At 42.6% G+C, this 11,687-nt stretch overlaps 1 protein-coding gene across 1 annotated transcript in view; it reads left to right on the forward strand.

The window, feature by feature from the left end:
* DMGDH (dimethylglycine dehydrogenase) overlaps nucleotides 1-9,692 on the forward strand; it is a gene marked incomplete at its 3' end in the record, with an annotated part of 42,710 nt that extends 33,018 nt beyond the window's left edge. The window contains exons 13-15 of the mRNA XM_021717799.1: nucleotides 679-836; nucleotides 2,750-2,809; nucleotides 9,562-9,692. Of these exons, the coding sequence (XP_021573474.1) occupies nucleotides 679-836; nucleotides 2,750-2,809; nucleotides 9,562-9,692 (349 nt within the window). The remainder of the gene's footprint in view (nucleotides 1-678; nucleotides 837-2,749; nucleotides 2,810-9,561) is intronic.
* Nucleotides 9,693-11,687: the final 1,995 nt, after the last annotated feature.

The raw sequence follows: 11,687 nt of genomic DNA on the forward strand, positions 1-11,687 counted from the left end.
GGCCGGGAGCGGCCACTGCACTCCAGTCTGGGCAACAGAGTGAGACTCCAACTCAAAAACAAAAACAAAAACAAAAACAAACATAAGGAGGACCACTTAGGTTAGGTTTCATTTCTCTTGATTTTTGCCCACAGCTCTAATGGTGAATGGCATGACTAAGTAGGGGGAGGTGGGGACCAAGGTGAGTCAGAGACTATGGCCATATCCCACAGTGAAGACCATTTGAATAATTCCCAGTTGGCTGTATTTTTAAGCCTTGTGATTTGGGGTTGAGAGGTTGAAGTGTTTAAACCTTTGAACCCCTTATCTTGATAAACCACGCCATGCTAATTATTCACCTAACACTGTTGTCCCTCAAAATGGTGACGCCTCCTTAGAAAGCTGGGGTCGGGGCGGAGGCTAATCTTGCACTGCAGTCCTTCTGTGTCATGAAAAGAGGTATCTCACATCTCACCCTCAGCATGCAAGTCAGGACTGGCACAAATGCATCTGTGACATGACGGGCTTCTTTGCAGTGTGGTCTTGCTGCAGCTTTTTATGAGCTGGTCTTTTTCGAGACAGACAAAATCTATGTTGCATAAGTGGTTTTATTCCTGCTTTTATGAGTTTTAGCTAACGCAAGTTAGATCTAATCATTATTGTTCTCACTCTGCTGTGGCGCCTGTGGGTTTATTTCAGGTGAGCTGGGCTGGGAGCTGTACCACAGACGAGAAGATTCTGCAGCACTCTATGACATTCTCATGAATGCAGGCCAGGAGGAGGGAATTGACAATTTTGGGACATATGCCATGAATGTCTTAAGACTGGAGAAAGCGTTCAGAGCCTGGGGGTCTGAGGTTTGAAATACTGCATGTTCATTATCACTTTATGTCTCTTATATCTGATTTCTGTACAAGGACTGGTTTTAACTGCACAACATTGGCTCCGGATATAAGAACAATTATTAGATAACTGTATTTAATTAGGGGAAGAGGTTTTTCTCCTTGATTTCCCAGTTGAAAGTTCAGTGAACTTCTGACAAGTTCTGGTTGGTGGAGAGCCCTAGACCCCTATCCGTGGGATCTGAACAACGCCTTTCAAATTCTCCTCCTCTGCTGTGTTGTCCATTCTCATTTTCTTTGTATCTTGCACCTTTTGGTGAACTTGCACTCCTTCTTTCTGGGAAGCAAGAGCAATGGTCCAGGATGTATTGGTCTAGGTTTCTTACACCACTGATAACGTAACAAGAGTTTCTGTCTGTGTAGTGCTTTAATCATTTGTATATTTTCATATGCATGATTTTATTTGCCTTCCCAACTCTCCAAGAAGGCATTGTAATCATTACCCCTATTTTACACATAATCACCCTAAGATTCGGTGAATAACGCAGACCAGACTACACAGCAAGTGGCAAAATGTTGTTCCAACCCAGTCCTCCTATTTTATCTCCAGTAGAGCAGGCTAACTCTAGACCATTCACCTTTTCCTATTTGCTGGTCGCTTTCTTGGAAGACATTGAGGTGTTAGGCCCAAAAGGTGAGATGAGGAGTAGTAGTAAGACAGACCCAAAGTGGGGGGCTCTTGGCCTTGAATTTAGCCTCCACCCCCTTCCAGCTACCTGGCCAAACTCTCCAGAACCTCTTTTTGCTTTTCCATAAGACGGAACTTGTATCCTACAGAATTGTCATCGATATTAGAGATTGTGTACAAAGTGCCAAGCACATCAGGAAATGAATTTAACTGGAGCGCAAAGTGTGGGGGAGACCCAAGCGGGAACCATGGGTGTGCAGCCTGGGAGACAAAGCAGCTCCGTCCCACAGTCCCTGAGGAGGGGAGTAACAGTGCCCCCTGGGAGTGAGGCAGCGCTCACTTTGTGCCCTCAGGCCTTGCTGCCCAGGCCTCCTCGGGCGTCTTCATCCCCTGGGTCCCCCTATTTCCCAGCAGTGCCAGAGCGCCCTCTAGTGTTGGTATGGCAATCGATCTTCAGTGCTTATTTTTTTCTTGGGGAAATTCTGAAACTTTGAACCCCCCCAAAACTTTTTTAGAGTAGTTCACATTGATTAATAAATATGAGACTAAATTTTATATAATGTAAAGCAAGCTTATATTCATTTGGTTTATGTAAGTGCTGCGTCGTCTTTAAAAGTTCTATTATTTTTTAGGGGGCTTAGACTATTTCTCTTCCGCAGAGAGAACAAAACAAAGAAAGAAACAAAACCCAATAACTTCAGGTCTATTACCAAATATCGTCTTTAGCCTTGACTTGGTTATATCCTACTGACTCAGCCGTATTTGAAGAGATTGATATTCAGTCTCTATTTTTTTCCTTTTCCCTCTCCTGAACTCTGTAGAAGCCACCCTCCTGCTATCTGCTTTTCTTCCACCTCGCCTTGGCCAATTGTCAGATAAATAAATTACTTAATAACTTTCAGAACATAGTTCTTTAAAATCATCGCACCAAAACTTGATAAAGTCTTGTTTCTGGAAGGAGCATCATTGCTATCCCTCTGGTGTTTATTGACATGAAGGAGCTACAAAACAAACTGTGAATTTTAGTTTCTATATTTGCCATATTCAAATGACAGTATTTGCTGAAAGGCTACATTTGAATTTTGAATTAAAAATGGTTTTAGAGACTAGTGTATAATTTGCCTTTTTCAGAATCTATGTTCAAAAATCAAAAAGTATTCTTTCTCCTAAAAAAATGAAAGTGATGCTGCTGAAGTGACTTGCACTCATCTGAGACTAAAAATGTGTGTTTCCTTTTTAGATGAACTGTGATACAAATCCCTTGGAAGCTGGACTGGACTATTTTGTAAAGTTAAATAAGGTATGTTTACATTCCAAAGTGTGCTTGAAGTAAATCTTAATATTACGATGCTGTTTTGTGACAGAGCCATGCTTTAAAATTTAACTGAGTGTGGATAGGAGAAATGAATCGAACATAAATGCTAAGCATTGCTCAATTACTTCATATCAATCTTCTGTCGAACTTTGATCAGTTTAAACTGTTGGAGTGTGCTTTAAGATAGTAGGATCCAGAAACTTTAAGAGCTAGATGTAAATTCTAAGATAAAAACTAGTAAGGATTAGACGGTTCTCTGTCAGATTTTAGTTGACACTTTTGTTGGAATTGCACCAGGTTGTGTATGTTACAGAAACCCCTGGTGACTTGGGAAGTCACACATTAGCTGATCAAACATACTGTAGTCACTGACTCTCCCTGTGCTCACAGCATGAGCAACCTTGCCTCTGCAGATCTGCCCATCTGCTTGTTAAGCATCTTTGTAACTGCAACATCTGAATATAAACAAATGACACGTCTCAAATGCATTCAGCACAAAATGGGCATTAACTGAGAAACCAATACAAGCCCAAAGAATGTGAACACTCTAAAGGGAACCCCAGTGATTCTTAAAGTGTGGTCTTCAGGCTAACAGCATCAGCCTCACCCAGGAGCTTGTTAGAAATGCAGATTCTGTGCCTTTGGGAGGCTGAGGTGAGTGGATTGCCTGAGCCCACGGGTCTGAGACCCGCCTGAGCAGGCGAGACCTCATCTCTACAATAAATCAAAAAATTAGCCGGGCGTGGTAGTGCGCGCCTGTAGTTCCAGCTCCTTGGAAGGCTGAGGCGGAAGGATTGCCGGAGCCCAGCAGGTCGAGGCTGCGGTGGCCGGGAGCGGCCGCTGCACTCCAGTCTGGGTGACAGAGTGAGACTCCAACTCAAAAAAATAAAAAATAAAAAAATGAAAAAATAAATGCAGATTCTTGGGTCCCACCCCAGACCTGCTATGTCAGACTCTCTGGGAGCAAGGCCAACAAATCTGTATTTTAACAAGCTCTGCAGGGGATTCTGATGCATCTAAGGTTTGAGAAACACTACCTTAAATACTTATTGTGGAAAAGCTATCATGAGGCCAATTTATGATGGCATGGTCATCTAGGAGGGGGGACCCCAAAAAACTCGGAATTTATTTATTAAAAATTATGTGTTCATGTTTAAACTTCACTTACTTCAAAGTACTCTCTGCTGGATGCACTATACCTATCAAGACACTTTTTCAACTGCTCAAAATAGTTTTTGAACTCGTCAATCTGAATGCCTTTTAGTGTTTCTGCCCCTTTTTGTTTCATCTCTTCCACATCGGTAAAACATTTCCCTTTGAGAACTTTTTCATCTGGGAAAACAAAACAAAAGTCGCTGGGGGCAAGATCAGGTGGATAGGGAGGGTGGGGAGTCTTGTGCCTAAAAACCAAAATGGTCATGCCCTTTTTTTGGCAAGAACTCCTGAACACACAGCACAGTGTGGGCAGATGCACTCGTAAATCACCCGTCACGAAATGGACAAATACATTGAAAGCATCACCAAAAAAAAAAAAATTCACTGAAGCTGGATGCAGCCTCTCAACAATACTAACTGGTACGCTGATGCCGATGGGTTCCTAGAACACTTATGGGGTGGGGCGGATGCCTGTACTACAAGGGTCTTGCCCTCCAAAAGATAACTCCGGTTTTGGGGGGGAGTCCTCCCTCATATAGATGTCTTACAAATAAAAATTAGGTTATTCCGCTGAGCAATGCCTAATATTTATTATAAAAGAACTTACTAGAGCTGTATGTAGTTAGTGGTAGTAGTGAGGGATAGGGATAGTGGCTGCTGCTGTTTGGGGAACTTGTTAGAATTCCAAAAATAAAATGCTCTGGCCTAGGTGCTTATGAGCTAAAGGCTGTTTTCCCATCATGTGGCAATATGTTAGCACATGCATATGAATCAAGCCAAGGAAACTTTTTTTCCCCGTCCCTGCATGAAAAATTCTGAGCTAAAATATTAACATAAACCATGTATATTTATAGTGTCAGATTTTAGGAAAAAGAATCTCCTAAAGGGTTTTAAAGGGAATATCTTTCTGTACAGTTTTTCCATAGCATTTATTTTTACGATGTGCCATCTGCTTTCACACCAGAGGAAGCAGGTGCTTGGAATTCAGGCAGACCCTAGCAGCAGATTGCTCCTTCAGTCTTAGGCTGGCTGTTGAAAATAAGGATAAAAATGACCTGACTCTTGAAAGCACTAAAGTTCTGTTGTTGGTCACTAGCAGGTAGCTAGATAACTGATCCGTGTGCTTCAGTGTTTGGATATTATTGTTTGGGGATAAGGCATAGATAAATGATCTCTCCATATTAAAACTGGATCTTTAAAATGCTCTTTATGATTACTAGCAGTTGTAGTGCGTGATGTTCTTTTAACTTCTATAACCAAATATCCATAGCTTAACTCAGAACAAAGTTCGTTGCTTGTTACTCATTTTGATTTATGGTATGTTTTTATAATTTCTGAATTCTTGGTTCTCATTCAGGTGTCATACAGCTAATTCCTAGTGGTTTTTATAAAACATGGGAAGGGCCCATGTAGCCCATGTAGCCCAAGAACAAGGCCCTAATTGAGCCAGTCTTTTTCAATTATGGCAATTCAAATGGTTAGTTGGTATCAACCTACTTATAGCGATGCTTGTTAATCTCCAAGACAGATAAATAGATCGGATCAACTTTGTTTAGATCCTATTTGGTGATATCACAACAACTGTCTTGTGAAAGAGGTTCCTGAAAAAAATATATTAACCTTACAAACTGGGCTTTGTAACTTGATTATTCGAGTCTTGTGCCTAAAAACCAAAATGTCACCCAAATTGGCTTACTACAACATTTTAAAGGATAATATCTACAAGTCTTTGTTGCTTCCGAAAATTGATGCTATATGAAACCAGAAGCAGCAGCTGATATAGAGGGATAGTTATATTCAATACCAAGACAAAACAAAAACCTGGTATTTCACGATTGTTTGAAATCAATTTTCCTTCCTTTCCCTTTAAAGCAAACATGTGGAATTCTCTGCTTGGCTCTAAGTGTTTACATAACGACTATATAAGCCATAATGTATGGAAAGGCCGCCCATGTCAGAGATGGGGAGTCTTTGGAGGTCCCGGGGTCTCCTCCTCATCTGAGGGTGGGGAAAGTGCAGGGGTAAAGTGACCAGGGGAGGCTGTGACTGAGGATGCTTTGCACACAGATCCCAGCCTCACTGTAGCTGTCTCACCAACCACCACCTTCCCAGCAGAGTCCGTTTCCGTGTGGGCTCAGCAGACTGGAGACACTGCCCAGGGTTTCTCTTTCTGGCGGCACGAATCATCTGCATGGAGTACCTCCAATCAGTTGAGGCCTCCCTTAGCCATGTTTTGGTATAACTAATTGTGCTTCATAGTAGAAGCAGGATAGCTACTTTGCCCTTTTAAGGAGGAAAATGGCTGGGTGAGGAGACAGGCCAGCAGGCCTCAGCAGCGTACATTGCATTCATGACAAAACCCGTAAGAAACTGGAAAGAAGGAAACTAGAGTACTGAAGAGCTCTTTCTGTTACAAAGGAAGATAGTGTGATAGCCTCTCTTTCTTGGCCCTTGAAATTGCTTGGGCCCCAGTCCCCCTGGGCAGGGGCTTATGTGAAGTTGATCCACACATGTATATACATTAATTCATTGAGCAGACATTTATTAAGCACCATTTATTAAATACTTTGCAAAGCCACAGATCTAAAAGTTAAAGACACACTCCTGATGGCTCTTAATCTATGATACTTGAAACAAGCCATCTTGCTGGAACTAAGCAGTCCTCAGGCACGAGAAGGGTTATACACAGCACACAACAGTGCCCCACAGGAAGGGCACTACAGGGCCCCAGAGGAAGCTCTGGCTGGCTCAAATATGCAAATACAGGCTTTAAAATATCTATAAGGAACTCAAATGTGCTGAAAGGAAAAAAACAACCCTATTAAAAAGTGGGCAAAAGATATGAATAGATGCTTCTCAGAGGAAGACATATGAGCAGCCAACAGATGCATGAAAAAATGCTCAACCTCACTAATCATCAAAGAAATCCAAATCAGAACCACACTGAGATACCACCTAATTCCAGACAGGATGGCCCTTATCAATAATGACAAAAAACAACAGACTGGAGAGGATGTGGGGAAAAGGGAATGTTTCTACACTGTTGGTGGGGAGTGTAAACCATTACAACTTCTATGGAAAACAGTGTGGCGATTCCTAAAAGATCAAAAAATCAACCTTCCATTTGATCCTGCAATCTCTCTCCTGGGAATATACCTGAAGGAACTCAGGTATAGTTCCTGCACATGCATGTTTATTACAGCATTATTCACAATAGCAAAATCATGAAACCAGCCATGCTACCCATAGGAAGTGGACTGGGTAAAAACAAAATGCGGTATTGCCGGGCTCAGTGGCTCAGCCTGTAATCCCGCGCCTTTGGGAGGCTGAGGTGAGTGGATTGCCTGCGCCCGTGGGTTCGAGACCCCCCTGGGCAGTGAGACCTCATCTCTACAATAAATCAAAAAATTAACCGGGCATGGTAGCGCATGCCTGTAATTCCAGCTACATGGAAGGCTGAGGCGGAAGGAGAGGCGGAAGGATTGCCGGAGCCCAGCAGGTCGAGGCTGCAGTGGCTGGGAGCAGCCACTGCACTCCAGTCTGGGTGACAGAGTGAAACTCCAACTCAAAAAAAAAACAAAAAACCCCAAAAAACAAAAAAAGTGGTACATATACATGAAGGAATATAACACAGTCATAAAAAGGACAAAATTGTGAACTTTGCAGCAACTTGGATGGACTTAGAGTTTATAATACTCAGTGATCTATCACAGAAACAAAGATCGGCATAATACATGTACTTACTTATAAGTGGACCCTGAACATTTATCATATTACGATAAGAAAGGGATTTGTAGTAGTGGGACACTGCCAGGGAGGGGGGCACATATCATCAATAAGGGTACCCCATCTGAAACCAGGTGAAGTGGGGGCCAGAGGACCAAACTTTACCTGGACAATAGTCACTTATGTACCAGTCCCTGAATTGTACCCCACATCTTTAAAATAAAAAATATATGTATCTAAAAACACTTTGCCTGAAACCATGCAAATCACTGTTCTTAATGGAATTGTGATATGTTTGGGGTATTTTTTAAAGTTGGAAATGGTGTTTTCCAACTAAAAATCAGTGGTATTTTTAAAAGTTGGAGATGGGCCAGGTGCGGTGACTCAAGCCTGTAATCCCAGCACTTTGGGAGGCTGAGGTGAGAGGATTGGCTGAGCTTAGGGGTTCAAGACCAATCTGGGCAACTTGGGTGAGACCTCGTCTCTATGATAAATCAAAAAATAAGCTGGGCATGGTAGCACACACCTGTAGTTCCAGCTACTTGGAAGGCTGAGGTGGAAGGATCGCCTGAGCACAGAGGCCAAGGCTGCGGTGACCATGAGCATGCCACTGCTCTCCAGCCTGTGCAACAGAGTGAGACTCTGACTAAAAAAAAAAAAAGTTGGAAATGGAAGAAATGTATTAATCAATAGCAAAGGGAAAATCAGCTGCCTTAGGAGGAAGTCATAGGTATTCTTGGGATTTTCCTCTTGGAAATACTGAGTATTGTTGTCCATTTCTGGAGAACCCTCACCAACATTCAGAGATTCTATTACTAAGTGTAATGTGTTTGAGTAGAACAGAAGAATTGCTTAAATTTTTTCTGTATGTTTCTCCCTCTCTTTCCCTCTTCCTCGCCCCTCCTCCATCCCCTTGTCTAGAGCTTCTAACCAGAAGAAACAGAATACCATGTGATACATATTAACCACAAGTTAGAAGACAGTGTCAATTCTAAAAAAAAAATACAAGGTCTCTTTTTGAGAAAAGATTTAAGCACAACTATCCAGGAATCAAAAACAAAACAACCATATAACTGGTAAGGAGGTAAAGCACTCACCACCACCACATCCCAAGTGCTCAGTAAATAAACATCAAAGTGGAGGGTAGCCATTGTTCACAGACAGCAAGTTAGGAAGGAATTTCTAATTTGTTATAGTAGTAAAGTATCCAATTCTCTTGGGGAAACTTAAGGTAAAGGGTAGTAAGAACTGAGGCAGAAAACATTCCATGACATTTGGTCTTGGCTGGACATCAGAATTATCTGGGCATGATTCTTCTAAGTAACATGCTACTTTAAATAACCCCACAGCCCAGGATGCACCCAAGATCAATTAAAAAGGAATATCTGGGGTAGGGACTCAGGTATCAGATGGTGATGGTGTTTTTAATTCCCCAAGTGATGCCAGAAAAGATTGAGAGTGATTTTTAGACCAGTGATTTTCAACTGGCTGAACATTATTATCCTGGAGAACTTTAAAAAACTACCTGATGCCCTACCTGGGTGGTTTTCAAAGTGTGGTCCACAGACCAGCAGTATCAATGTCACCTGGGCCCTTGTTAGAAAATGCAAATTGTTGGATACCACCCCAGACCCCTAAATCAGAGACCACCAGGAAGGGGCCCAACAATCTGGTTTAATAAGCCCTCCGGGTAGTTCCAAAACCAGTGACCTACCCCAAACCAATGAGAACTACTCTTGAGTGTAGGGGGCAAGTTTCTTTTTTAAAGCTCCACAGCTATTGTTCTTATGCAGTGAGGATTGAGAACCCCTTTCTTGGTTCTTTTAACCTCATACCAGTTGTGTTTCTGAGAGCAGACAGGAACGCGGGTGAACTGTCAGAAGACGGTACTGTGGAAGCCAGTCAGTAGGTCTGGGCCCTTTTTGGTGAGGCTACCAGTTAGTGATATTCTGACCTATGTCTTTGTTTTTTCTCGTAGAATTAAACAGTAAGTGAGTTGTGGGGTGTGTGTGTGTGTGTGTGTGTGTGTGTGTGTGTGTGTGTGTGTGTGACCAAATTCTAGCTGTGTGGCCTAGGAAAGTCATTTCACTTCATTTGTGCCTGAGATTTTTAATCTGTAAAATGAATTCTCCCTTTGCAAGTCTAAGATTCTATGAGATACCAATGGTTTTGCATGTGGGTGAAGACATTGTGGCTACGCTGTCTTTGTGAGCCACATAGAGCCATTTTAATTTAAGACATTCATATTCTCTACCCATTTTCCTTGCTAAATGATGAGGAGAGCGGGTGGAAGGGGAGGAGAAGGAAAGAAGTAAAATCCAGGCTGAAGTATCGTTCATCTTTCCTGCAACTTTCGTCAGAATATATTAAGCTAGCAGCCACTGAATCATTATTCTCATATAAATCCAATTTCTGTTAAGAAACAGTACTTTATGTCTACCTTGAAAGTTCAAATGTTTTGTTTAGCTGCCTGCTTTAAAATGTGGATATCCATGGAAACCCAGGCCTAGGAATGAATCGAAGTAATATTTCAGATTGCTTTTATATGTATAATATAAAAACAACATTATCTTTACTTTAACAGTGTGACTTAACATGCAATACATAGACATACTTAAAGTGAACAATCAGCTAAGTCTTAGTCCGCGGTACACCAGGGAAGCCCACACTGCAGTTAGACAGTGGGCCTCTTCTTCCTGCCACCCCACCCCTCGTGGCCACCTCCCAAGCCTCCCAGCCTCACCCGCCCCCACGACCATGTATCTGCTTTTGGAAACTATAGATTATCCTGCAATTTTTAGAACAAATGCAAAAGCTATGTAACAATGAAATCAAACAGTATATATGCTCTTTTGTGTGGATTCTTTCAGCGTAATCTTAGAGTCATCTGTGGTGTTATGTTATCAGTAGTTCATTCCTTTGGCTACTACAATTTGTTTCTACAAAAGGGGACCCAAGAACCTAGATTTTATTTATTAAAAAATTGTGTATTTCTTCTAACGTGTTTAAACTCCAGTCGCCTTCAAAGTATTCTTTGTTTGAGGCAAGACACCTATCAAGACACTTTTTCCACTGCTCAAAACAGTTTTTAGACTTGCCAATTTTGATTCCTTTTAGTGCTTTTGCCTTTTTTTTTTCTTTCACCTCTTCCACGTTAGGAAAATGTTTCCCTTTGAAGACTTTTTTCATCCAGGAAAACAGAAAAAAGTCACTTGGGGTGAGATCGGGTGAATAGAGAGGGTAGGGCACAGGGATCATGCCGTTTTTGGTCAAAAACTGCTGAACAAGCCGGGCTCGGTGGCTCAGCCTGTCATCCTGCGCCTTGGGAGGCTGAGGTGAGTGGATTGCCTGAGCCCGCAGGTTCAAGACCCGCCTGGGCAGCGAGACCTCATCTCTACAATAAATCAAAAAATCAGCCGGGCGTGGTAGCACGCGCCTGTAATTCCGGCTACTTGGAAGGCTGAGGCGGAAGGATCGCCAGAGCCCAGCAGGTCGAGGCTGTGGTGGCCGGGAGCGGCCGCTGCACTCCAGTCTGGGCAACGGAGTGAGACTCCAACTCAAAAAAAAAACACACAAACAAAAAAACAACTGCTGAACACTCAGTGCAGTGTAGTCAGGGGCGCATGTAAATCACCCACCATGAAATGGGCAAATGTGCTGAAAGAATCTCCAAAAAAAATTCAGTGAGGTGGAACACAACCTCTCACCACAACGCTTGCTGGTACACTGAAGCTGATGGGTTCCTAGAGCACTCACCTAGTGAGGGAAGTCTGCATTACAAGGGGCCTGCCCTCCAAAACGTAATTACTTTTGGGGGGGGCGTCCCTCCTCGTATACTCACTTCTTTTTTAACATTTTAGAGTTGTGGGGTGCCAGTGAGGAATTACTACATAAGTAAGTTGCAGGCAGGTGAAGTTTGGGTCTCTAGCTGGCCCCCTCTTCCCTGACGGTGGACCAGGAACCCAGTGTGTTGTCACATGCC

The sequence above is a fragment of the Carlito syrichta genome, unplaced genomic scaffold (assembly GCF_000164805.1).
Source record: "Carlito syrichta isolate Samal-C Ts95f unplaced genomic scaffold, Tarsius_syrichta-2.0.1 Scaffold311129, whole genome shotgun sequence".
Lineage (NCBI taxonomy): Eukaryota > Metazoa > Chordata > Mammalia > Primates > Tarsiidae > Carlito > Carlito syrichta.